We start from the raw sequence: 27,830 nt of genomic DNA, 5'->3' as shown, positions 1-27,830 counted from the left end.
CTCGCGCTGGAAGAAGGCGAATCTCGTCCAGGGCGAGAAAATGGAAGGCATTGCTCGCAGGAGGGATGATCTGGAGAGCTGTCTGAGAAGTCTTGCCAAGAAGTTGTTCATCAAGCTTGAAGGTGCACATTCTGTTCCGACTGATTTTTGTTGTCGACTCAGTGTACGAAAATTGACTTATCCTTGGATCGTGAATGCAGAGTTTTGCCAGAACTTTGAAGAGGAGACTGGGCGGATCGAACCAGGTTTGGATCCAATCAACTCTCCCGTGAAAGATGAAACTGCCATGAATCTGCTCCGTCTGGAATCTCGCATCGACAGTGCCGTGGACTACTTGGCTCGACTGAAGGTCGCCATGTCGCGGATTGACCCGACACTTTGGCCAGAGGCTATGCTCCAAAATGATCTTGAGTCCCTGATGACTCGACTAAATGAAATCCCAGACCGAGTGCAGGAGTGGAAGAAGTCTGCTGCTCGGTGCGGCGCTAACGTGGCTCTGTCTTTGGTTCGTGTCCACTGCAAGGAGGTGCGACAAGACAAACTGGCAGCAATCAAGGTCGCCAACACCCAGAAACATGACTTCCGAACCTTTATGGAGACTTTCATCGCTGCAGCCACTCGGATAGCCGACGGCGTCGACCTGGATGAGTTCGTCGAGCCTGCCAGCCCTCCTCCCGCGGAGTGAACAAACTCTTATGTCCCACCTTAAATTTGCCTCGGAATGCCGAGTGGTTTTTGTAACCGTTAAACTTTTTCGGGCTGCATGCCCGAGTACTTCGATCTGTGATCCGGAACCTTTAGAATTTATCTGAACTTGGTTTACCGTTGAATATCTTTATGAATCTCCTGCTGAGTAAACCCATTCTTCATTAGAGGCAACTTTTGTATTCGCAACGCAGCTCCGAAGGAGAGGGAAGCAGTCGACCCATGTCTTGTCGCCCTTGCGGGTCGGCAACGGAGTGCGCATCGTATTTGTGGCGAAGCTCTCCAGGGGAAGGCGGCGGTCGACCCACACCTTGTTACTGCAGAGCGGGACGAAGCGCACATTGTATTTGTGGCGAAGCTCTCCAGGAGAAGGTGGCAGTCGACCCGCACTTCGTTACTGTAGAGCAGGATGAATCGCGCATTGTATTTGTGGCGAAGCTCCCCAGGAGAAGGTGGCAGTTGACCTGCCCCTCGTCGTCCTTGAGGATTGAGATGTGTTTCGTACTTAGGCGAGTTCTGGACTGCAGCTAAGCCCCCGAGTGGGAGGATTGCTCTCCGCTCGGTAGGATTTTTTCAAACTTAGGCGAGTGCCGGACTGCAGCTAAGTCTCTAAGTGAGAGAACTTAGGCGAGTACTGGACTGCAGCTAAGCCCCCCGAGTGGGAGGATTGCTCTCCACTCGGTAGGATTTTTTCAAACTTAGGCGAGTGCGGGACTGAAGCTAAGTCTCCAAGTGAGAGAACTTAGGCGAGTACTGAACTGCAGCTAAGCCCCCGAGTGGGAGGATTGCTCTCCACTCGGTGGGATTTTTTCAAACTTATGCGAGTGCCGGACTACAGCGAAGTCTCCAAGTGAGAGAACTTAGGCGAGTACGGGACTGCAGCTAAGTCCCTGAGTGGGAGGATTGCTCTCCACTCGGTAGGATTTTTTTTTCAAACTTAGGCGAGTGCCGGACTGTAGCTAAGTCTCCAAGTGAGAGAACTTAGGCGAGTACTGGACTGCAGCTAAGCCCTCGAGTGGGAGGATTGCTCTCCACTCGGTAGGATTTTTTCAAACTTAGGCGAGTGCCGGACTGCAGCTAAGTCTCCGAAGTGGGAGAACTTAGGCGAGTACTGGACTGCACTAAGCCCCCCGAGTGGGAGGATTGCTCTCCACTCGGTAGGATTTTTTCAAACTTAGGCGAGTGCCGGACTGCAGCTAAGTCTCCGAGTGAGAGAACTTAGGCGAGTACTGGACTGCAGCTAAGCCCCCGAGTGGGAGGATTGCTCTCCGCTCGGTAGGATTTTTTCAAACTTAGGCGAGTGCCGGACTGCAGCTAAGTCTCCAAGTGAGAGAACTTAGGCGAGTACTGGACTGCAGCTAAGCCCTCGAGTGGGAGGATTGCTCTCCGCTCGGTAGGATTTTTTCAAACTTAGGCGAGTGCCGGACTGCAGCTAAGTCTCCAAGTGAGAGAACTTAGGCGAGTACTGGACTGCAGCTAAGCCCCCGAGTGGGAGGATTGCTCTCCACTCGGTAGGATTTTTAAAATACTTAGGCGAAACGGATTCGCAGCTAAGCCCCCGAGTGGGAGGCTGGCTCGCCACTCGGTAGGAAACTGTTTTTACAAACTTAGGCGAAGCGGATTCGCAGCTAAGCCACCCACTGGGGGATTTGTTACACAAACAAAAACAATAATAATCACTGGGAAAATTATAACGCTCTTGTCTTTGATAAATAAACTACAGGAGTTTTTCTTATTACATCTCATCCGAGTGAGAATTCAAGTATAAAAGGGGTGGAGTAGCTCCGCATTCCAGGCTCGTGGCTCATCAATCTGGCGATCGACATTGTAGAGGTGGTATGCTCCATTGTGGAGGACTCTGGTGACTATGAAGGGGCCTTCCCAAGTAGGAGCGAGCTTGTGTGGTTTCTGCTGATCCACTCGGAGGACTAAGTCTCCTTCTTGGAAGGCTTGGCTCTTCACGTTTCTGGCATGGAATCGACGCAAGTCTTGCTGATAGATGGTCGATCGAATCAAGGCCATTTCTCTTTCTTCTTCTAGGAGGTCGACTGCGACCTGCCGGGCTTGTTCTGCTTCATCTTCAGAGTAGAGCTCGACTCGGGGAGCGTTGTGAAGCAGGTCACTCGGTAAGACTGCCTCGGCTCCGTAGACCAGAAAGAATGGGGTTCTTCCGGTCGATCGATTCGGGGTTGTCCTCAATCCCCAAAGGACTGATGGAAGCTCGTCGACCCATGCACCTGCTGCGTGCTTGAGATCGCGCATCAATCGGGGTTTCAGTCCTTTAAGAATTAGGTCGTTTGCCCTTTCTGCTTGCCCATTCGACTGGGGGTGAGCGACCGAAGCATAGTCGACCTGAGTGCCCTGAGAGGCGCAAAAGGCCCTGAATTTGTCAGAATCGAAGTTTGATCCATTGTCCGTGATGATGCTGTGCGGAACTCCATATCTGAATATCAACTCTCTAATGAAACTGATAGCGGTGCAAGCATCGAGATTCTTGATAGGCTTGGCTTCAATCCATTTGGTGAACTTGTCGACTGCTACCAGCACATGAGTGAAGCCGCTCCTGCCTGTTCTCAGTAGTCCAACCATGTCCAGCCCCCAAACAGCGAAGGGCCAAACGAGTGGAATGGTTTTCAGGGCTGACGCGGGCTTGTGCGGCATATTGGAGTAATACTGACATCCTTCACATTTGTCGACTATCTCTTTTGCCGTCTTATTGGCTCTTGGCCAGTAGAACCCCGCTCGGTATGCTTTAGCCACAATGGTCCGAGAGGACGCATGATGACCACAGGTCCCTGAGTGGATATCGTTAAGGATCATCTGACCTTCTTCTGGTGTAATACACTTCTGGCCGACCCCAGTCGCGCTTTCTCTATATAACTGTCCCTTTATGACTGTAAAGGCCTTGGATCGACGGACGATCTGTCGAGCCTCTTCTTCGTCTTTTGGGAGTTCTTTCCTTAGGATGTACGCGATGTACGATTCTGTCCAGACGGGAGTGATAACCAAGACTTCCATGATCAGGTCGACCACAGCTGGAACTTCAACTTCAGTCGGATCCGTGGCGCTTTTTGGCTGCGGGGCCTCTTCAGTGAAGGGATCCTCCTGGACTGATGGTGTGTGGATGTGTTCCAAAAACACATTGCTGGGAATGGCTTCTCTTTTGGAACCTATTTTTGCCAGATCATCAGCTGCTTGATTTTTCAGTCGGGGTATGTGATGAAGCTCTAACCCCTCGAATTTCTTCTCCAGCTTTCTCACTGCATTGCAATAACCAGTCATGGCTGGACTTCTGACGTCCCATTCCTTCACTTGATTAACCACCAAATCTGAGTCGCCATAGACCATGAGGCGACGGACGCCGAGTGAAATGGCCATGCGCAACCCATATAAAAGTGCTTCGTATTCTGCCTCGTTGTTAGAGGAATCAAAGTGGATTTGAAGAACATATCTGAATTTATCTCCTCTGGGGGAGACCAACACCACTCCGGCGCCGGAACCATTTAGCATCTTGGAACCGTCGAAGAACATGGTCCAATGCTCCGAGTGAACCTGAGTCGGCAGTTGCCGTTCAATCCACTCGGCGACGAAATCCACGATTGCCTGGGACTTGATAGCTTTCTTTGCCTCAAACTTGATATCTAGAGGAAGGAGTTCAATCGCCCATTTTGCCACTCGACCAGTTGCGTCTCTGTTATGCAAGATCTCTGACAACGGAGCGTCGCTGACGACTATAATGGAATGATCAGAGAAGTAGTGGGCAACTTTCTTTGTGGTCATATAAATCCCATATACGAGCTTCTGATGATGAGGATATCTTTGCTTCGATGGGGTCAAGACTTCAGAAATATAATACACTGGGCGCTGAACTTTGAAGGTTTTCCCTTCTTCTTCCCGCTCGACCGTAAGTACCGTACTGAAGACTTGTCCTTGCTAATTGGGGCAGCAAGCACCGGCTGGGTGGAGAGCAGAGCTTTGAGCTCTACGAACGCTGCGTCAGCTTCAGGAGTCCACTCGAACTTGTCAGACTTCTTCATCAATCGGTAAAGAGGCAATGCCTTTTCACCGAGACGAGATATGAATCGACTTAGGGCGGCCAAGCAACCAGTAAGCTTCTGAACATCGTGCACTCGCACAGGACTTTTCATTCGGAGTATAGTACCGACTTTTTCTGGATTGGCGTCGATTCCCCATTCGAAAACGAGAAAACCGAGTAACTTTCCGCCAGGAACCCCGAATGTGCATTTTGATGGGTTAAGCTTGATATCAAACCTTCTGAGGTTGGCAAAGGTTTCAGCAATGTCAGTTAGCAGGTCGGAACCCTTCCGTGACTTGACCACAATATCATCCATGTACGCCTCCACATTCCGACTGATTTGGGTGAGCAAACACTTCTGAATCATCCTCATGAATGTGGCTCTGGCATTCTTGAGGCCGAATGGCATGGTAACATAACAGAAGCACCCGAATGGAGTGATGAAAGCTATTTTGATTTTGTCAAGCCCATACAGACGGATCTGATGGTACCCGGAATAGGCGTCTAAAAAAGACAGTCGCTCACATCCCGCAGTCGAGTCGACTATCTGGTCGATGCGGGGGAGAGGAAAATGATCTTTCGGGCAGGCCCGATTGATATGTTTAAAGTCAATGCACATGCGAAGTGACTTGTCCTTCTTGGGGACCATGACAACATTGGCGAGCCACTCGGAGTGGTAGATTTCTCGGATGAACTCCGCCGCTAAGAGCCGAGCCACCTCTTCGTCGATGGCCTTTCTCTTCTGGACGGCGGACCGTCGGAGATGTTCCTTGACAGGTTTTACTTTTGAGTCGACTCTTAGGCGGTGCTCAGCCAGCTCCCTGGGAACACCCGGCATGTCAGAGAGCTTCCATGCGAAAATGTCCCAGTTCTCACGGAGGAACTGGATGAGTGATTCTTCCTATTTGGAGTCGAGTGTTGTCGAGATATGAGATGGAGCAGCGCTGGGGTCGGTCGGGTGGATGTGAGCTGTCTTTGTATCGCCAGTCGACTGAAAAGCTGACTCTGTAGCGGGCTTCTTGGCTCTCAACAAATCACTCGGGTCTGCAGTCTTCTGGTATTCCTGCAACTCCACTACTGCCATCTGAGCATCAACGATCTTCGAACCTTTCTGAAAACATTCTTCCGCTTTCTTCCGATTGCCCGTAATAGTGATCACACCTTTGGGGCCAGGCATCTTTAATTTGAGGTACACGTAACATGGTCGGGCCATGAAGCGTGCATAAGCCGGCCTCCCCAAAATAGCGTGGTAGGCACTCTGGAAGCCTACAATTTCAAATGTCAATTTTTCTTTGCGGTAATTTTTGGAATCACCGAAAACCACATCGAGTGATTCAGCCTTCTTCCCAGGAATGACTCCATGGAAACTCATGTTGCTGGCACTGAGTCTGGACATCGGAATGCCCATCCCTTTCAACGTCTCAGCATACAATATGTTCAAACCGCTGCCACCATCCATCAGGACTTTGGTCAGTCGAGTGCCTTCAACAACTGGGTCGACCACCAAAGCTTGCCTCCCAGGGGTGGCGATGTGCGTTGGGTGGTCGGACTGGTCGAATGTTATGGCAGTCTGAGACCATTTCAGGTAACTAGGTGTCGCCGGAGCGACCATATTCACCTCTCGGTTAATAACTTTCAGTCGACTTTTGCTTTCAACATCGGCAAAAATCATCAGAGTGGAATTGACCTGAGGGTATCCGTCGTCACTGTCTTCTTTGTCCTCGACCTTGTCCGACTCCTTTTCCTTACCTTCGGGCTGATTGCCCTGGAACTGCTGGATCAAGAGTCGACACTGTCGAGTGGTATGTTTCGGGTAAATGAAATTACCCTCTTCATCTTTCTTTGTGTGGACGAGACATGGTAAGACCAACACATCATTTCCGTCCTGGTCTTTAACCTTTTTGGGGTTCCAAGGCCCTTTAGGTTTCCCTTTAATCTTTCCTTGGGTTAAAGCCAAGGCTTTCCCGGGAGTTGCTGGTTCGGCTTTCCGCTTCTATTTCCGATTGGAATTTCCTTCGGTTTCTTGGGCGACTGACTTGAGCTTACCACTCCTGAGTCGATCCTCATCTTCACCATTAGCGTACTTGGTGGCAATCTCCATCATCCAATTCAGGGACATATCTCCGGTTCGACCGAATTTCAAATTCAGTTCTCTGTACTTGACGCCTTCCTTGAAGGCACAAACTGCTTGGTGGTCAGGCACATTCTCCATCGAGTGATGTAACGTGATCCACCTCTGGATGTAATCCCTCAGAGTTTCATTCGGCTTCTGCACGCAAGACCGCAGTTCCGTCAGCCCTGCCAGTCGCTTGCATGTGCCTTCAAATGTGGTGACGAACACTCGGGAGAGATCTTCCCAAGTGTAAATGCTGCTAGGCGCTAACTGGTTCAACCACGCTCTGGCCGAGCCCTCCAACATGAGAGGCAGGTGCTTCATGGCCACTTCATCATTGCCGCCGCCAATCTGGACGGCCACTCGGTAGTCCTCAAGCCAAGTATCGGGCTTGGACTCGCCAATGAACTTACTGACTCCAGTCGCCAACCTGAAGTTGGGAGGAATCACAGTGGCCCTGATGGCTCTACTAAAGCACTCTGGCCCCGAAACATGTACTCTGCTGCTGGTAGGTGCATCTCTGTCATGACCTTCTCGGTGAGCCCTGTTCCTGTCGACCAAACCTTGGACGAGAATGGATCTCGCGTCAAAGCCTGGCCCTCTGGGGTCGACTGGAATCCTTTGCCCACCACTATGAGGGCGTCTGTCATCCTGCTGGCGAGGCACATACGACCCGCTCCTCGGGGGACGCGTGGGCACTCGACGTCGACCGTCACGGTCGACTTGGTGATCATACTGCTCATGGTTCCCATACTGGTCACGCCGGTCTCCACGTCCCTCACGCCTCGGGGGCGATCTCGGGCTGTGAGCCGACTGGACTGTGTCCGCGGCAACGGATCTGCTGTGAATCCTGTTCCGCGACTGAGAAACAGCGGAATTCTGATCTCCTGCTGCCTGGAGTAATGCTCTGATCTGCAGCAAGCCTCTGCCAGCCTCCTACTTGGAAGGCTGAATCGACTCCGCTATACGGGCCGCAGCTGCTAAATTCTGAATCGGAGTTCGATATACCTGCGGGGGCGGGAAGAGCTGTCGTCGACTGGATTCGGGAACCCGTTGTCGCGCACGCTCGTCGAGTGCTCGCTGGAGGTTCTCCAGTCGAGTGCGCTCGGCCAAGTTTGCCAGGCGCGCGTCCTCCAAGGCGCGAGCCTCGGGGGTTTCTCCAACGATAGGAGTGTGCAGTGCATCCATGTTCCGGCGGCGAAGTTCTTCTCTCTGCAGCGACGTGAGAGGCTCGGGAAGATACTCCTCATGGAGACGCGACGGGTCGCCTCCACCCGCGCCTCCGTCGGTGCGGGGAAAACCGGGAGGACTGGGCGGTCCATCGACCATCAGAACCTCCGCCGCCGGATCGCTGCTGTCGCACTCGGATGCGGTCTCTGCGGAGCCATCGACCGACAGGTCGAACAGGCCGTAGAGGGATTCGTCGGGCTCGATCGCCGCGACTTGAGGGGTGGCCGACTGACGTGCCACCGCGTGTCTCACCCACCGCTGAAGTCTCGACCGACCGGAGCGCTTGCGCCGGCGGGAGACGGGGAGGGAGGACAACACAGGAGCCGACCGGTAGGGGGTCGACGGTTGCCGCAGGAGAACGCCGCGGACGCACGCGCTAAAGTGCATTGCCCTGCGAACAGGGAGTGCGTCCACATCGAGCGGAGGCTCCTGGAGCCAAGCAGAGTCGTCGACGATGAACGTGAGCGCACCGAGACGGATTTCGCGGCCCTCCACCAAAACTCCGCCGAAAACCATGATGATTCGGGTCGGAAAAGGTCGCAACTCCTCCAACAAACGCTAAAACACCTGCCCCATGGTGGGCGCCAATTGTCGTGGTTCCAAGTCTGACAGTAGTGTAGGGGGGTAAGTATGGAGAGGCAAGATCTTAGCTGTGGAGAAGTTGTAAGAACGCAAGGTTTACGAGTTCAGGCCCTTCTCGGAGGAAGTAATAGCCCTACGTCTCGGAGCCCGGAGGCGGTCGACTGGATTATGAGAGTATGAATTACAGGGGTGCGAACCCTTGTCTCGGAGGAGGAGGGTGGCTTATATAGAGTGCGCCAGGACCCCGGCCAGCCCACGTTACAAAGGGTTCAATGTATATTAAGGCAGGGCGTTACTAGTAACGCTAGTAATAAAGTGCTATGATGACCATAAAAGCTACTTAATGACCGACCGTTAGCGTGCGGAGTGACTTCAGGTCTCGTGGCCGTCGAGTGGTTGGATCTTGGTCGAGTGATTGCTTCTCGGTCGAATGTCTTCGAGTCTGTCGAGTGGAACACCTCCAAGTCGATTGAAAGGTGATTTCTTCTAGAGATGTCCTTGGGTAGGGCAGTTAGGACAGGTCCATGACCCTACCCTAGGTACATAGCTTCATCAGCTACTACTGCCGCACAACCCGACACGAGAAAAAACCTCCTCGAATCGAGGCAGTAGCGGTGCGGAACCAGGACCGTAATGCCGCCGGTGCACCCAAGTGGTACTACCGTTGTAGGACAGCGGTACTACCATGCTAGCGGCGGTACTACCGCTATCTCCTCACAATCTCCACTTCCGTTGAAACAACAAACTCCAAGGAGAGGAAAGGAACTGGGGGTGCAAAAATGACGTGTACGTGTTGATTCCACCCTAGCCTTTCCATTGCGGACCCCCTCTTGATAGTACGGTGTCTCCTATGACTTAAATCCACCAAAACCGAAACGAAAGAGACTACACCGTCTTCACTTAAAGCTCTGAGGGGAAAGAATCGTCTTGTGCCAAGGAATGAATCTCTGAAATACTCAACGCACACGATTAGTCCGCAAAAGCATTGTCATTAATCACCAAAATTACTTAGAGAGAGACATTCCCTAACAATCTCCCCTTTTTTGGTGGATTGATGACAACACGGGATTTGCACAAAGGAAGGACAAGAGAATAAGCGAATCCCAGAGACTACAAAATATAGACGGGCTCCCCCTAAATGTGTGCACTTAAATAGAAGTGCCTTTGGATGCAAAGTACACGCATTAGGATCAACACTCCCCTTATATTTTATAGTCTGACAACATTCGCATCAAAGATGAGACATATAAGAGCTAGGATGCAATAGAGTAGCAAGTGAGCAAAGTAGACATATGAGATAAGCATGAACTCACAAACTACTAAAGTACTCGACATACAGAGATAATAATAGGATAGGGTAGCATATGTCTCACACCATATGATAGGGTACCAGGTCTCATGAGCACAAACCAAACCAAAAGCAAATGACGAGAAAAGAGTTTGCGAGAGAGAAAGACAAGACAAATGAGACACACTCGCAACTCGACAACGACAATGACAAATCCCTGAACTCTCTCCCCATTTGGCAGCGAGACACCAAAAGGGCAAAGAGTGCTGCTACGGTCACAGGTGATAGCATAACTGATGATCTCCATCATCACATCCCCGCGTGATCGGCCGCTCCTCCGTCATCAGCAGGGGGCTGCTCGGTGTTTGAGTCTGTCCATGGGCAGTGCTGCTGAATCCACTCATCGGTGATCTTGCCCTCAGATCCGCTGGCAACTGTTGTACCTAACTGACGCATGAGCTCCTTGTGACGGCTCTTGGCCTTCTTCTCATACACGTGAGCCATATACTGCCCATCAGACTCCATGCAGAAAAGTTTCTTCATCTTGTGCTTGAGCTTCCTTGCCCATGAGGGCTCCGCTCCACAGGGCTCATAATCCTCATCATCATCAGCATCAGCCTCTGCCTCGCCCTCGTCAGCTCCAGACGAAATCCCAGACTTCGGAACCGAAGTGCCCCAGTTCTCCTTCTTCCTCAGACGCTTGATCTCATGAGGGATCAACTCGCCAGTCTCCAGCATGACACCAGGAAAAGTGTGCTCCCAAGCCTTCTCAGTAAGCAACATGCGAAAAGCCCATAGAGCAAAAGAAACAGGGGGAGAACGGGAGAGAAAAAGAGGGTATGGGCGGCACTAGTAGCGGTGGTAGCCGCGATACTACCGCTGCTACTGCCGCTACTACTGCCGCACAACCCGACACGAGAAAAGACCTCCTCGAATCGAGGCGGTAGCGGTGCCGAACCAGGACGGTACTGCCGCCGATGCACCCAAGCGGTACTACCGCTGTAGGACCATGGGCGGTACTACCGCGCTGGCGGCGGTACTACCGCTATCTCCTCACAATCTCCACTTCCGTTGAAACAACAAACTCCATGGAGAGGAAAGGAGCTTGGGGTGCAAAAATGACGTGTACGTGTTGATTCCACCCTAGCCTTTCCATTGCGGACCCCCTCTTGATAGTACGGTGTCTCCTACGACTCAAGTCCACCAAAATCGAAACGAAAGAGGCTACACTGTCTTCACTTAAAGCTCCGAGGGGAAAGAATCGTCTCGTGCCAAGGAATGAATCTCTGAAATACTCAACACACACAATTAGTCCGCAAAAGCATTGTCATCAATCACCAAAACTACTTAGAGAGAGACATGCCCTAACATCGGCGCCGACCTTGGGGTCTTGCCCAATGTCCCTCCAACACTCACAAAGGAGTTTGTCCTCTGACGGCGTGCATGCCTTCGTCCGCCTGCTTTTGCACTCCTTGTTTGCGCCGTCTTGGTTGGCGAGCTCATCCTCGAACAAAGGCTCCCCGTCGATGTCCACTTCATCCTCTTCCTCAAGGTCGTAGCCCTCCGGGAATTCGTGGTCGAGCGGGAAGGTGCTGCCCATGCCGACCTGGTCTTGCATGAAGGTGTCGTCCATGCCAGCTTGATCAAAGGTGGCGGGCATGAAGGGCGCTCGGCCGTCTTGGCTTTGGGTCTCCTCGGGATCGACCCCTGCACCACTTTTGAAGATGATGTTCTCGATGATGAAACCGTTGGCCATTTCGTCGTCACTGGTGGTCGGCATTCTATCGAACAGGTTGTGGACGTCGGGAAGTATGTCGGCTGGTGTCTCCCGCGGGCGTTTCCCCGCCCCTCCAGAGGATGATCCACTGACCACCGGCGTGGCGTTGAGGTCGATGGCCATGGGCACGGGCGCGGGCGTGGACGGCGCCACCACGCTCACCTCCGGCGAGCATTCCCCGGAGAAGCGGGAGGCTTGCGGATAGACATGGAGGCCAGGAATCGGCTGCGTGGCAGACGCGCGCGGTGACTCTGGCAGCACCATCCGAGGAAATGCCGACGAGCCCGTGCTGGCCAGGGTCTAACCCTAGGCAGAGTAGGGCCTCCCTCGTTGCCACGGCGACTCGGGCATTGGTTTCCTCCTGATGTGCGGCGGCGGAGAGGGTCGGCACATCGTCCATGGCGATGGAGGTGAGGCCGGACGAGGCGAGGGACGCGAGGCCGGCGGCGGCATCGAGGGTCGGCACATCGTCCATGGCGAGCGGGCGGGAGCGTGAGCTGGCGGGAGTGTTTTGGAAAAGTGGAGGGAAATGGTGGTCGTTGTGCCACCGACTGGCGGGCCAGGGGAAGGAGTAGGCGCGCATCCGCTTCGTGTCCGCGCCTACGCAAATGAGGCCCAAATTTGGGCTAGGAATGGGTCGTCCGGCGGATGAAAAGCGGACGCGCATCCGTTTGGGTCGACGCGTTGAGCTGACTTTTGTGTCCTTTTGACCCAAATGGACACGCGCGGACGAAATGGGTCAGCGCGTTGGAGTTGCTCTAAGTATCTAAGGAAATGCCTTTCCTTCTCAAGCTTATCAACTGCATATCTCCTGGTCCTGTCGTCTGATATGCCGCAGTTAAGTTATTTGTTATCCTGTTCTATAACAATGTAAGGCTTGGGAACTGAACTGGAAATTATAGCCTTAGTGCATTGATCTTGCCTTTGTTCCTGGGAGCTGAACTGGAAATTATATCCTTAGTGCATTGATCTTACCTTTATTTGATTGAATTTGTAAATTTTGAATTTGTTCGACATGAAAACACCTTTCTTTTGTGTGTTCAGATATGCAAGGGTCGCAACTCTAAAAAAGACTTCTGTTGTTGGAGAAGGAATTAATCCATCACAGTGCTCCCTAAGAGGGCACAACCTGCTGCTATGGTTCCTGAAACGACATCATTCTCTGCAATCCAGTACATGGGGACCTGCTCAGGATGTGCCAGGTACTCTTGGATAAACTTTGCTGAGTTTGGCGGGAAGAATCTCGGTATAAGGTTACTAGAGATATAATACTTTGTCACTTTGTGCTGTTTTCGCAGAAATGGTGAATTAGGGAAAAAAATCTCAATATTTGCATTTTTTTTTCACTTTCAGTTGCATGTGTTGCTTGCAGTCTGTAATGCCACTCTTTCAGGTTTTGTGTTGCCTGCAATTTCTATCTGATGATTAGTCTTCAGTTTTAACTATGTACCAGAATTCCATTTCCACCACCCCCAAATCTCAAGCTACCATTTTGTCTTGCTGTCTCCACGGAGAAATGATAGATGCCTAACACGCATGTGGATGTTTTTAAAATTGCATGTCCCTCGCTGCCAGAAGGGTTTTGTTAGTTATCACTTATCAGTTGCTTATTTGACAGACTATGAATATACGATTATGATTGTAGGTAAGATCATTTCAAAGCAGAGGGTGGCAAATTTGATGCAGTGATTGCTGTCAAATGGGCCGAGGTAATTCTTTCCTGCAGATATGCTATGGATAAACATGTAACAGTCCATTGTTTTACTGATTGTGTTGTCCTCGATGATTCACATCTCAGAATTTGTAATGTAGCTGACATGATAGTATCATATTATTTTACTATGAAGAACCCTTGAATAGTTATAAAGAAATACTCGGTTCAACTATGACTGCATATTGTGATGTAACCATACCAGGAACAAACCACGACTCGAGATGAATCACTTGCGTGAGATTCCGATTCGCCGATCCAGTTCTATGGCTCGACCTGAAGCCTCGAAGGCCGTTAGCAGGGAGATGCCTGTTGAGTTGCTAAGCTTTCCCTCATGATGTGACAGTGTTTAGAGGCAAGATTAGTTTCGCTTGCAGAACCAACAATCTCCTTCATCTGGGTGCTAGCTACAGTATATAATGACCTATAGTGTCCGATGGCTATATTATGGAGTATATCGGTTATAGATTATGCATGTCTGTGCAGTGATGAACCAGATGCCTCTTTGGAGGAACCTAGTTTAACCCCACAAGTGAAAAGGGAGGTTGTGTGTAGCAATCAGAATTTCTATATATGCATCCGTGAGATATGAGAATTTTCGTTCCGTGAGATATGAACTGGTCGAAGAAATCGATGAAGGATAACTATGAATTATGAACACATATAACCAATGACAAATTAGATAGAGATGCTTCTCTCTTGTACTCTACTACACTCTCGTACAAACCCAACTCATACTTACTGCCCCGTTATCTGCATATTCTCTAGCGAAAACAATAACGCCCACACGTACGGGCGTCTGGCAACTCGCCCACACGCATAGATCCTCGTTCAACCAATTCTGTACGAATCTTAGTGCGTTTTAGCAGTTTTTGTATGCCACGTAAGACTAAACTGGTGTGTGAGCATTCATCCGGTCGTCCACACGTTTTTTTTCACCACACGGAAGGCTGGTGTATGGGCGTTTAACAATTCGCCCACACCTCAGTTTTCACGCACGCAGAGGGGGCTGGTGTGTGCGCGTTTATCACTTCGCTCACACGCCCGTTTCCTCGCCCACACCCAAAGCTGACAGTTACCATGTGTTTCTGCAGGGTACATGACAACTGCCCTAGCTTTGCTTGTAAGCAGATGGCAACTCTCTTTTACCCAAGTTGCCATGTGTTTTTGTATGGTACATGGCAACTCTCTTTTTTACCCGAACATGTTTTTTTGCCATGCCTTTTTGTAGTGCTACACGGCAACTGCCTAGTGTCAGTGGGTGGCAACTCCTAAAGTTTTGAAATCATGGCAACTGCAGTAGACCAGACCATACATGACAACTGCAGTTGAGCAACCATGGCAACTGTAGTTGTCCGACATGACAACCGAAGTTCAGCGACATGGCAACTACAGTTAAACGAACATGGACGAGGGTCTAGACCATGGCAACTGTGGGACGCACGGTGACTGTCACGCGGGGCGTGCGGGACAACGAGGTATGAGGCCTGACGTACGGGGCGTGTGGGCGTTATCTATTTCACCCACACGCACGCGTGTGAGAGGGATCCAGAGGGAAAAAATGAGGTGTGTGGGCATTACTTGTTTGGCCCACACGTAGGTGTGTGGACAGACCTCCTAACGTCCACACGTGTGACACTTATCGCCGTCCTTCTCTAGTTGTGCGTTTGATGTAACAATTAGAAATGTAATTGGTTCATCTGATCAATAAAATAACACCTGAGGAGGCATTTCCCTTTTAAAAAAAATCTTCTTCAGCTGTATCAAAAAATTATTTATGGAAGAAAACACCGTCTCTCCGCATACATCACCTCGACCGGTGTCACCAATGTCCTCCAAGTCCAACCCTCTCCTCCCGAAGCTACAAAGAAGAACCTTAGTTATACTCGCACCTCCCCTAAGAAAAGTTATCCTCACACCAAAGTGCTTACTATCCTTTCAATAAAGAACATATTAATGTTTTATAGTGTTCAATATCATTAATTTCCATGTTACTTAGTTGCATTATTGTACAATCCATATTTTTCAAACTTTTTTCTTCGAGGCGGCTATGTCTTTGAAACTTTGTAGCACATGTTTGTGACCATGATTTGTACGTATTTTTAAATTATTTTAATAGACATAAACTTATTTTAATAATTTGAGAACCACAACAGGCCTAGGCCGGCCCAACTATCAAAATCATTCCTCCCAAAAATTTATTCGTGTTTTGGTCATAATGCCCGGCCCATGATTAGTCCAGTTCGTATCTCAGCAAAGTCCATCATATTGTATCAAAACCTTCTTCTCTGGCCGTTTCATAATTACCCCTGAGAAAAAAAGGCATCTCAAAATTAGGGATGGATTAACGCACTGTTCAGCTCGTTAAGCTCGTGCTTGTTAAGGCTAGTTAAGCTTAACAAGTAGAAAGCCCTGCTCAGCTCGGTTCATTTAACGCTCGTTAAGCTTGTGAGCGCTCGCGAGCGCTCGTTAATAGATCGCTTGTTAACAGATTATGATGTGTTACATTTATACGATGAGTGTGTAGGCATGGTTATGAAGAAAGATGATGACTACAAAAGAAAATCACACTATTTTGTTGCCTCCTATGTCGACTCGATTGAATCAATGGGTCGAGGTACTATGAAATTTTTTGTCACATAAAATAAAAAAAGATATGTTGTGTTGTTACTAACGAGTTTAACGAGCTATTCATGAAACTCATTTGGCTTAGAGCAATGCTACATCTACGTAACTGTTTTTTTATGTATTTTACGTAATAGCAAACGTGGCAAGTCAGGATTGGAGAGGGAGTGAGGAAGGAGCCCACCCTCATTAAAATCAGGAGGCAGAGATGTTTAGATTAGGTAGTTTACGTAATATCATGTAGTTCTTTACGTAAATGTAGGATTATTGTTTGGCTTAACAAGCTTAAATTGATGATTGCATCTGTTCATTAAAAAGCAAGCTATATGTTTAACGAGCCCAACTATAGAGCGAGCTACCAGTTTTTGCCCAGCCCTACTCAAAATGTTCTAAAATAAAGCTGTCAAAAAAAGAAAACTTCTTCATCAGCGGAAAAAAAAAGAGAGGAGAGAATCACCGTCTCTCCGCATACATCACCTCGGCCGGCGCTGGCACCGATCTCCTCCAGAGTCCAAGCCCTTCACCCAAAGCCATGGCCGCGCGGCGTCGCTCCCTCCTCATGCTCCCGCCCCTCCTCCTCCTCCTCTCCCACTTCCTCTCCCTCGCCGCCGCCTTCCAGTCGGACGAGCTGCTCCTCCACGACGACGACGAGTTCGAGGGCACCCGGGCCTCCTCCACCCCCTCGCTCCGGCCGCCCTCGACGCCGCCGGTAGTGTCCTCCCGCCGCCGATCCGCGGACGCGACGCAGGCGGCTGGCGCCTCCGAGTCCAACACCGTCCAGTTCACCCTCGAGCACGACCTCGGAGCCGGCCTAGGGTTCGGCCCCGCCGGGTCCTTCTCCGCCCGCCTCAAGTCCTCGGCCCACGGCTCCCAGGTTTGCTTCGCACCCTATCGGTAGCTTCGTTCCCGATTTGGTTGCCCGATCTCGTCGTCGTAGCTCTCGTTGCTTGCTGATCTGTTTTCTCTACTTCCTGATCCCGTGATCTATGGGCAGCTAGTGATTGGACCTTGCCAGGGGGTAGATTTGGTTGATTTCGTGCCCCCGTCAGTAGTTTCTAGCTGTTTGGTTTGGAGATACTGTGAATTGTGTGGTCCGAATTGTTAGGGAAGGTGAACTATAGATCGGATCTGGTTAGTTTGTTCTTCCAGATCATCTGCTATTTGTTTGACGTGTGTAGGAGGGTTCAGTTTTGTTGTTTGGTTCGTTTAGCAAAGTAGGTAGTGCTGATAAGGTTGATAAATGATTATGAGCTTTACCATTTCATTGTTGTTGCCCAACAGTGGCATGACATACTCTGTGTGGTCACAGAAATCAGTTGCCACATCCTTTGCAAGAATATGGAGTCATTCTACATTGCTTACTCGCATATTGCCACATAGAGAACAACTACGAGGTGGGGTGACAGAACTGCAAGCAACAAAGGGTGCGTATTCTCGCCTTGCGTGACGAAGCATTGGGTGTTTGATTGTTAGCACAATCAAATCTGGCTTTGCTAGGCAAAGAGATACAGTTTGGTCACAAGGGATGAGAGCAGAATTGGCATTTCCTCAAGAGCAAACGTCAGTCTATTCTTTTCAGAATAGAGCAAGTGCCAGTTAGCACATGATCTATTGGTCATTGGTTTCTCTTGGCAAAATATCCAAAGAAGGGATTTGCCTAGATAACCCATGGCCGACAGCTAGTATTCTCTTGCCTAGATATGCTAGCTTCGCAAGGGTAATATATGGAAATAATTCCTTATGTGGCCCTGTTAAAAATGTGCTTCCCTGTTTGGTATTCTTTTGACACCAGGTGTGAATTTTGTTCCTAGTGTGACATTTCCATCCGTTTTTCCAGCAGAGTGTTAAATGACACCTGAAAAGACACCCCTCATTTGTACACTAGTTATTTTTTCAGCAAAACACCTGAGCAGAACTGGAGTCACATATCAGTCGCAGTGCTGCAGCGAGGCACCTGGCGGGATTACACCATGGCCTTGTGGCGGTGCTCGGTCGAGGAGGAAAATGGTGAGGTGGACCCGGTGCTCGCCACCGCCACCTCTCGCTCCTCTGACCTGCTTTCTCCCGCGCTTCTGCGTCCTCCTTGCCGCCCTCTTCCACTCCCTCTCCCTACTGCCCCCCTCGTTGTCCGTGCCGCCTCGCGCCTCCCTGGCCACGCGTCTTGCTGAGCATGACATGCTGCTGTACCTTGCTGACTTCTGCATGCTCCCGTAGGGTGTCTAGATTAGAAGTCATAGGAAGGAATTTATTTTTGCTTCAGAATTATTCTTGGCTTTGTTTGCTTGTATTCTATGTAACTAGTTGTCTCATTGAATAATCACCCATGTCAACGCTGCCCTCAAGTAGTAAAGTTAACCATATGTTAGTTTCCTATATGTTCTTTCTTTAACTATTTATACTAAAGCGAGGAGAATTTTATCTTAATTGACTCCACTCATTTTCTGAACCAGACTCTCACTAAGCTCCGATTTACGAGGAATGAGTTGACTGAGGATGAAAAGAATGCATTTAAGGTTCTTTCTTTTCTCCATTATTTCCTGATTTCATTATTTTTCTATATACCAACTTATCTGGTGCTTCTGCATTTTAATTTTATCATTGCAGAAATTACTGGAAGAAGATAGTTTTTACACAATAAGGCTACCGTCTAATGTGTTGGATCCTACAAGAAACGATTATATTTATTCCTCAATCAAAGCGGTAAGTTGAGTAGTTGACTAACTTCATGTTGTTTCTCTCCAACCTATCATTATGGCTTGCTGGATCGTAAGATAGATTCACCAGATATTACTCCAATATTATTGTGAATGAGGTTTATTACAACAGAATCAACAACTATACTGATTTGAAATTCCCATGAAGCAATGGCCACTTTCAAGCTTATGAAAGAAGCATAAATTGCAGATATGAAATGTTTTATGTTAGGAATTATTGTGATTCTAGAGTTGTGTTTTCAGTCGCTGAACTGTGTATTTTTTCGATGTTCAGAGATGCATTCCACGTGACAGCTTGGATGAACATATTGTCATCCACATGGTAATTCTCTCGATTTCTTAACTGCTACTTGTATCTTCTCCTGTAGAGCTTACTTCATTGTGTATAATTGATACATCTTAAAAATACTGTCAGCATTTTCGTCGGTTCATAATTACATTTTCTGTATAACTAACAAAATAGGGTGGGATGCTGTTTGATTGTCGTGGACCTTTCCTATAGCCCCATCTATCTTTGCTGCCGATCCACGGAAAATGGCAGCTAGGATAGCACACCAGTGATGGTTTAGTTCAATTTTCGTTAGGAGATTGTGTTAGAGATGGGTAGGTATCCCTTCAGTATACGTATTTAGAAATATCTATTGGTGTTCCTTGAGCTCAAGGATGCTATTTATCCTTTCCTGATACTACCTCTGTACACTAATATAAGACTTTTTTGCAGTTCAATTTGAACTGCAAAAACGTCTTAAATTAGAGATTGTGTTAGAGATGGTTAAGTATTCCTTCAGTATACGTATTTAGAAATATCTATTGGTGTTCCTTGAGGTTAAGGTTCCTTTCCTGATACTGCCTATGTACACTAATCTAAGACGTTCTGCAAAAACGTCTTACATTACTGTACAGAGGGAGTACATTTTAGTTATTACAATCAGCTAGCAGTTTCTGTTCCCTTTTGGATATGAGTATATGACTGCCTATCTTTAGAAGCAGCCCCTTGTATGTTAACTTCTAGTTATAACTACCTGTTTTAGGAGCCCTTCTAGTTATAACTACCTGTTTTTAGAAGGAGCCTTAATGTAATTTTCAGCATCAATCTAAGAATTTCCTTACCTAATGAAGCCGTATGTCAGAACCTCTTTGCCACTTGTGCATGGAGGGTGAGCATGAGTTATCAAGCTACCTACCCTTTCCGATCCCGTACAAAGGCACATTTTCCTGTACAACCCCCACCTTTGCACCACCACAAATCAACCTGTAACATTGTACAGTTTAATCATGTGGCACTAGGAATGCATATTCAGTAGGGTTGGTTAACCTGAGTATTTTTTAGCTCTGAAGTAAGCAACTTTCGTCCTGGTTTTATTATGTTACATATGTTCTTCCTTGGCAGAACTCCACGTCCAAATTGGAAGTTCCCATGTTTCATATTTAGAATGACAGATGGCTTTGTTGGCTGTTGCTTATTTGCTAGAAACCATCACATGTACCTAGCACGTAGCATGAAACCTTTAATGGTATATTTTTTTATGTGATAAATCGGTAGTGCAGTAGAATAATACTGTCTTTCACAGGATGAAATGTTTGAAGGAATATTCACTTTCTATAGATGAATGTCTCTTTGGTATTTGGCTCACATTAGGCTTTGCTGTGTCATTTGCAGGACGGTGTAAATATTTTGGCTGTTAATTATGGTTCCGTTGGTGGATGCCAATATCCCCGGCCAATGGAAGTAGTAAGTTGTCTTGCTTGAAACCTTGTTTATGGAGTTGCATGTGGTAAATAATTGATAGAAATAACCTATAAGCTTTTAACTGTACCGTACCAGCAAAATGCACGCACATACTATAAACATATAAACTTCAAGAGTTATACTGCCTAGATTAAACTCCCGCAATTATGGTAAAATAACATCACAGAAGGATTCATGTTGATGTTTCACCCGTTAAGTATACCGTGTGTGTCTGCTGATGAAAGACAATGCTTCTATTTACAATGCTGAAATTCTTGTTCCAGCCATCAAAATGGACATTCAATTCATACACTATTCTGAAGACTGCTGACCAAGCACCAAGGTAAATCTCTGCTTTATCGAGGTTAAGACAAAAATAATATGCAGAGCACCAGAGAGGTGGCAGTTCACATTTATCTTAGTGACCTTTTCCAGCAACAAACCTATTGCCAAAGAACAGTCTCAAACCTATCCTATCTCGAATGACACCTGGTTCCTAGTTCTAACTAAGTTGTGCGCTTGCAGAACTCCATCATTTGTAGAGCAATTGATAGAAACTGAGAGTGGACTCGGTGAAGTGATGAAACCACCTGAGAAATCTTTCTGGGCTAAATATGTGAGTACAGTAATAAATATCACGTGTATATTTTCGATTTTTTTCGCTGGTGCCTGCATGACTTGAAATGTTGTCGTATCCTTTTCCTTGAATCTGACTGCTGCTTCCTGCTTTGCAGTGGATGTACATCATTCCTCTTGGTCTCATTGTCATGAACGCCGTCACAGCAGCAGCAAACATACCCGAGGAGCAAGCTGGAGGGCAGGGTCAAGCTCCAGCACAAAGGGCGCCAATTGCTGCTCCAAGGAGAAGATGATGGCTTCCTATATTCTTTGCATGCCATAGGTACTTTATCTGGCTATAAGCTATTTCAGCATCACAGACGTTGTTTGTCACAACCGTTCCTTCACCTATAACTTATGCCCAACATCGTTTGAGTTTCAGATTCACAAAGAATGGACAGGGGGGATGGATCTGCTTGACCTTCCCCAGAACAGGGGCAGTACTAGCGGCAACAAGACTCACTTGGTTTTTCTTTTTCTCGCATTCAGAAACCCACCTTGTTGTAGAATCACCTCAGAAAGGTCGCGTGTTCTGCTCGCATCTACACGCGTATTTTTGCCTGTTGATAGAAATTACCATCAGTCCTTAACTCGGTTCAAACTGCATGCCTTAATATTCAGAACTAGCTTAATTTACCAATATCAAACATTGTATGTTTTGCTCATAACCCTCCTGTATCAACAAATTCGTGCTGCTTGCATTGCATTGTCGACGGTTTGGTGCTTTGACTCTTGGTGCCTGAGAATATGTAAATGCTTATCTTCTTGGGCAAAAAAAAAATCATTGATGTTTACCATGCTATAGCTTATCCACTTGCAGAACTGAGCAAAAGTATCCTCATTTGTTGTGTACAAATAGATCAAACTGTGAGTGTCCGTTTTGAAAAAAATAGTGTCTATTTAGGCTGTATTAAAAAAATTCCTGTATGGAATATGTGCAGTCATGTTTTGGCTTTAAATTTTCCAATTGTAAATGTGGAGTAAAATGCTGTGGACATTCATTATGTTTTTGCAAAAAATTCACACCTTGGGTGAGAAATCGGAAGAAGATGTCATTCGTTTGATGAGAAATAGAAAGGAATATTGAGAATTCGCGTGGCTGAAGCTGAAGATAAGCGAATGGTAAGCGAGATGGGTGAGCGTGGGCGTGTTTGTTTCACGACCCAATATTTACAACGGAATTGCTTTGCACACGACGTTTCACTTTATAATCTTTGTAATATTTGATGATCCAAAGGTCCAGCCACACGCAGCGGATGTGATGAAAGGCCGAGGGTGGATTTAATTGAAAATGAAGCGGGCAAGGTTTTTTTTCGACAAAGGATGGATTTTATCGAAAATGAAGCATCAAGGGACACAAACACAATGAGCACTTATCCGACCTCTGCATAATTAGGATGCATATGACCAACACATCTGCAAAGAGCAAAGTTATACAAGACTTATTTTCATGAAAAAATGGGATCTATCAAGCACATTCAGGATATGCCTCTACTATAAAATCACTTGGTCATATTTGCTATGCCAAGAAAAATAAAATGAAACGATCAAAACACGGTCAATAAAATCAGCAATGAATAATGATGTTTTCTGTCACGATTCAATTTTGATTTTGTTTTTACATCGTAAAGAATATGTGTTTTAACTTGAAATTTCACATGCTAATATAACATCACACTCTTAACATATTATATTTTTTGAATGCATGTGTGTGTTTGTAAGCATCTACGATTGTACTGTGTTAAGGAAATATATTGTATTTTTTTAGATTTTTTTGAAACCTCAAACTATAATGCGGTTTCAACTGGACATAGTTTCTTGTTTCTTCTTTGAGAAACCCTGTAATTTTATTCATATCATACTCATAACAACCACAGATACACTGATTTGGATTTAAGATCTAAGAAAATATAAAGTAACTCTTATGACTAAGAATTATAATGATTTTTTTTGGAAACACCTTCTTCGTTGTATCAATCTCTGTTGGAAAAAACACTCTAAAGACTTTGATAAAGAGGCTGCAATTGGATTAGAGCAACGATGTTGTCACTCTTTCACCTACACGAACATTACCAACAATGAGTTTTGAAAGCACCTTGAGTCGTCCATCCAAAAAGATGGAAAGACTTCATGGATGAATGTATTTGGGACGGGGATAATCCCCTAGAAGTGCAGACTGTCAGATCATAATATCTTCACCGTTGTGTCGATGAAATATTTCAACTCCATAAAGAATCAAACCAACAATTTTTTTTTGACACCAACATAAACTCATCAGGTCCGAATAATCGGATCTACGAGGACAGAAAACTCTCTAATTTCCTGGCATCGCTAGAAGAACGAGAGTAAATTTATTCTCACAAAATACGAAAATCACTAGGTGATGATGAAAGACATAGGACTTTTGAAGATGTGAGGCCCCCACCTCCGAGAGCCAGGATGGCAGCCGGAGGCGAGGGGATCAAAAACTTCGTTGGGGCGGCGGCGACGGCGGTTGCAACCCTAGCGAAACCCTCGCATGTTCCCGTGACCCTGTTTTAGAGGCCAAGGTGGACAATGGCCCAGCCCGGGCCTGGCACGACACGTAGGCTGGTTAGCCCATGTGCTTTCGGCCTTTTGGACTGTTTTTGGGTCAATAACTTGATAAAAAAAGTCAGAAAAAAATCCAGAAAACAATAAACGGGCCATGTCGTGCCAGCCACAGGCCTCACACATCTGCGCCGTCGTGCCATGGGCCACACACGGCCCGCTTAGTCATGTACCAGGCCAAGCCCTTTATTGCCGAGCACGCGTGCTCATGGGCCGGCCCGGAAAAAAGGCCCGTTTGGCCAGCTATAAGGCCACTACCCGCGGATTCGGAGCCAGGCGCCAGATCCACAACACTCTGTCAGCCGAGCAGCAACACCCCGTCCACAGCTTCCCTTCTCCGGCAAGCCCAGTTGAAGACAAGCCGCATCGCCTCTTCCAAGGCTGCTTCGCCGGTGCCGCCCCCGGGCAAACATGGATTCAAACTTATTTATATCTGAGAATAAGCAACTTAAATGTGAACAAGCTTAAACTTGCAAGAACCCGAAATCTGAATGGATTCAAACTTGCAAGAAACACAAGATGTCAGTAGTGCTCAATGGCCAATGGGTCAGGACAACACACCCCCAGTCAGCTTTTGATGCAACATCCCTACCTAAACTTGCAACAAACTCAAGACGTCAGCGCTCAATGGGTCATGACTCATGACTTCCCGCAGTATTTATCCAACACTAGATGATTGTACAAGAACGCCACCGTCGCGCAAGCGACGATGGCCAGGGCCAGAAATGCCGTCTTCGTCAGTCTCGGGGAGGAGCTTGGCAGCCATGGGTACAAATCTGGCTGAGGCATGACGCAGCTCTCACCGTTGAAGTATATGCGTCTTGGGAAACCCCAGCCCTTCTCGAAAGTGAAGGTCGACGGGTCCTTCCTGAACAGAAGCTCGGATTGCACGTTGCCGTCTGGCCCAGCCACCATGAGCAGGTCATTGTAGTACTTGAGACCCCACAGCATCGCGGTATCATCTGCATCGAAACGCCGGTTAATAGCTTAGTACATGCTACACATTTTAGTTATGGAGGGATAAAGCAATACTCACTTATTACTCCATAGGGGTTCAATGCTTTGTAGTTGAAGCTGAAAATTGTCGTGACATTGTCGAAATTTGGGTGTTGAACAACCAGGTTCCACTGGGAGTAGTTCATCCGGTAGTTCCAGTTTGAAATGGTGATCTTCACCCTCCAGTAGTCCCTGTAGTTGGCCTTAACATGCCAGTGCACCTTGATTGGGCACATATGGGGTGAGCATCGCACTAGGGGGGTCGAGCTGCCCTTGCCAGGTCCATTCACCACTGAAGCCAAGTAAGGCGAATTAACCCTATCAAAGTAGCAAACACATTTAGAAATAGTTTCAGGGAGTGCAAAAAGTATCTGCCTCCTGAAGAGATAATACTTACTCAACGCAGCTCCCAGGGTTGGTTATGTTGTTCTGGCAGCCACATGAGCACTTTGGGCAGTCAACTATCGTTTCGTTGTAAAACGATGATAGTGCAACACAACAAGCAGGACCTCTTTGAGCAACAAACTGTGAATATGTGCATATCACATCCCAAGTCACTGAAAGAAGAGAACATTTTCGTTAGTCAGTGATCAACATATGCACTGTTGACCTGTGGTAAGCCCAAGAAATTTGATTCTGTCGTAATAGCAACTAAACAGAAAAGAGGAATTCGGAAACGACATACCATGCGCTTGAGTTGTTCTCCTTCCATCGAGCGAAATGAACTTAGTGGGAGGTTTTACTTTCTGGGCTGCTCCACAGGTATACCCTGGACCTGGGGCCTTGAGGGTGAAGTTTTTCGGTGCTTTCACTGTCCTATTTGTCGTTCCGGATCGGCCAACAGTGATCTGAAACGATGCCACTGCATTGACTGGATCTTGCACCCATGAGTTAAGAACTCCTCCTTTGCAACAATTTCCCACCTGCATGCCGTTAGGCGCACCAGGAAGCAAGTCAACTGTTGTTGGGTCTCTCCTGCAGCAGTGTGGTATATTGCCTTTAAATTGAGAGCAATCCCCTTGCTCTATTGTCTGTGCACCCATCATTCCCCAGATGACCTCCTTCTTTGTCCAAGCCCACCCAAGATGCCACCCAGGTGCTTGGATATGACGGTACTTCTGGTAATTGTTTATGGAAACAACAGCCTGTGAAATGCAGATTGTACAGAACATCAACAGCAGAATAATACGTGGTGGAGGTTGTATGTTTCACAATTATGTAACGGTTCTTAATGCCGCATTTAGAGTCAATAAAATTCCCTTCTCAATAAAAATGTAACAGGTCTTAATAAGAAGATAAATGTTGAAGCCAAGTGATGTGCAGCGAATCTTTTTTTTTTGCGAGTGATGTGCAGCGAATCTGTTCTGCATTGTGTCAAATGCAATTAGGAAAAAAGAAATTGCACACATTGGAACTGAAGTTTTATAGGATGCAATGTCGAACTACAAAGAAGAGTTTTACAAAAAGGAGTACTTGCGTCCGACTTCTGCATGAACTTCAATCAGAACTCTGAATTACTGTACTAGAAGTTGGGGTAACTTACAACATAGCCATCTGCAGTCCACTGAGTGATATCCCATTTGATTGTGATGTTCCCGGTTGGATCAAGAGGGTCGTAAGCTTCTGCATAGAGATAGGCAAGCATACGCAGAACCTCAAGTTAATATACATGCATTTCAATACACCCCCTTGTTCACATCAAGTTCCAGTCTAAATAAAAATAGCGAAAAAACTCTGTATGAAAAGTAGCACAATACGGATCAAGATTTACTTGCTATTAGAACAAATTACATGCAGCCAATCTTTGCTGAATGAAAATTGAGGAAGAACTCTGTAACTATCCTATAATATGCACACGCCACATTGGTCTTTGCATGATATAAAAAACATTTCTCTTTTACAGAATTAAATTTCGACAACCATGTAATTATCCACATTTCCTGTGACTGAAAAATGGGGAGAAGTAGCTCACAGTTATTTAATTAAGATTGAAATTTCCCGACAGCCATGTAACTGCGGTGGTGACAATAGCTCGAGATTCTGGTTCCCTAGATGATTTTTCCTCTTATTTGTATATATTGTGCTAGCCGGGTGTCGAGGTAGAGATCTCCCGGCTCAAGCAGCTGCATGCAACTCAATACTTTAACAAATTCTTTAAACACTAGGAATCGGTATTGACTAGTGATTAAAGGCTACCGACCGTGGTTACAGGAACTAATTAATTTATACTCTCTGCATGCCTAATAAAGCAGGATACGAATGATCCGGACCCTTTGATTAGATGGCAATCGAACAGTATGCAGGGCCCCTTTTCCCCGAGTATTTTCTTGACCGACCACTACGCAAGATTCTACTAGGGCCACATCCTCTGCGTATGATATGGCTGAAAAATGGGAACAAATCCAACTGCGGCGGTGAATGGTACTCTAAGTGGCAACAGCTCGAGATTCTGGTTCCCCGCATGATTTTTTCCCCTCGTATGAATCGGGAATACACGGAGATTTATGTATCGAATCGTTGCAGATGGCCGCAAAATCTGCGAACTTATCAAGATCGAGGACGGATTTGTAGAAAAAAGAGAAGGGGGAAAGGAGTCTGGCAAGAAAACCCTCGATGAAACAGTAGTAACAAGAAACAAATTCTGAGAAGAGTGAACAAGGCAATGTAGAGCTGTTTGGAAAGGGCCAAGACAGCCGGGCAGGCGACGGACTGACCTGTCAGAGGCGCCGCTCCGACGAGCAGGAGCAGCGCAAGCGCGGCGGCGGCACAGAGGCGCAGGAGCGACGTCGCCGCCATGGCTGGCCGAGGCGAGGAACAGAGGGAGCTCGCTCGCTCCCTAGTGCGCGCTAGCTAGCTAGGCGATGCAATGCCAGTGCCAGCTGCCGCTGCCAATCCTGGTGGTAGCAGCAGCAGTGCTCATTTATTTTCGCCGGCCTTTTCCTCGGCGGGCGCGATTAATAGCCCCGCCCCGGTGCGGCATTCCATTTTTGTTGGGTGCGGGGAGAAAGAGGCGCGCCGAGCGCGACGCATGGGAGGGCGAGCGCGTCTCTGTCTCGGAGGAGCAGCGCGCGGGGCCCGACGCTGCAGCAGCGCACAAACCAGCTGACGAGCGAGCTC

General features: G+C 47.6%; 2 protein-coding genes and 1 long non-coding RNA gene across 4 annotated transcripts; 2 read left to right on the top strand and 1 right to left on the bottom strand.

Moving 5' to 3' along the window:
* The first annotated feature begins 63 nt into the window (after positions 1–63).
* On the top strand, positions 64–13,617 carry LOC125550826. 2 transcript variants are annotated; one of them, XR_007301922.1, is made up of 4 exons: positions 92–122; positions 201–245; positions 12,776–12,933; positions 13,377–13,617. It is a non-coding gene; the product is annotated as an uncharacterized LOC125550826 (long non-coding RNA). The 2 variants fall into 2 exon arrangements; XR_007301923.1 differs by lacking the exon at positions 201–245 and having other exon boundaries at positions 64–122.
* A 2,879-nt stretch (positions 13,618–16,496) lies between these two features.
* LOC125550825 (ER membrane protein complex subunit 10-like) lies at positions 16,497–21,857 on the top strand. Its single transcript, XM_048713922.1, has 9 exons — positions 16,497–16,941; positions 18,518–18,580; positions 18,672–18,767; positions 19,056–19,103; positions 20,442–20,513; positions 20,795–20,853; positions 21,036–21,126; positions 21,245–21,411; positions 21,511–21,857. Exons 1-8 carry the CDS (start codon positions 16,600–16,602, stop codon positions 21,380–21,382), a joined length of 909 nt encoding a protein of 302 aa, XP_048569879.1. The 5' UTR covers positions 16,497–16,599; the 3' UTR covers positions 21,383–21,411; positions 21,511–21,857.
* Positions 21,858–24,129: 2,272 nt separating this feature from the next.
* LOC125553603 (COBRA-like protein 2) lies at positions 24,130–27,822 on the bottom strand. Its single transcript, XM_048717364.1, has 6 exons — positions 27,428–27,822; positions 26,257–26,336; positions 25,399–25,858; positions 25,111–25,270; positions 24,754–25,031; positions 24,130–24,679 (listed from the first exon to the last, which is right to left on the bottom strand). Exons 1-6 carry the CDS (start codon positions 27,507–27,509, stop codon positions 24,357–24,359), a joined length of 1,383 nt encoding a protein of 460 aa, XP_048573321.1. The 5' UTR covers positions 27,510–27,822; the 3' UTR covers positions 24,130–24,356.
* Positions 27,823–27,830: the final 8 nt, after the last annotated feature.

Source organism: Triticum urartu, chromosome 4 (genome assembly GCF_003073215.2).
Source record: "Triticum urartu cultivar G1812 chromosome 4, Tu2.1, whole genome shotgun sequence".
NCBI classification, from domain to species: domain Eukaryota; kingdom Viridiplantae; phylum Streptophyta; class Magnoliopsida; order Poales; family Poaceae; genus Triticum; species Triticum urartu.
The sequence above is the reverse complement of the archived record's forward strand: the minus strand, read 5'-3'. Positions and strand labels throughout refer to the sequence as shown.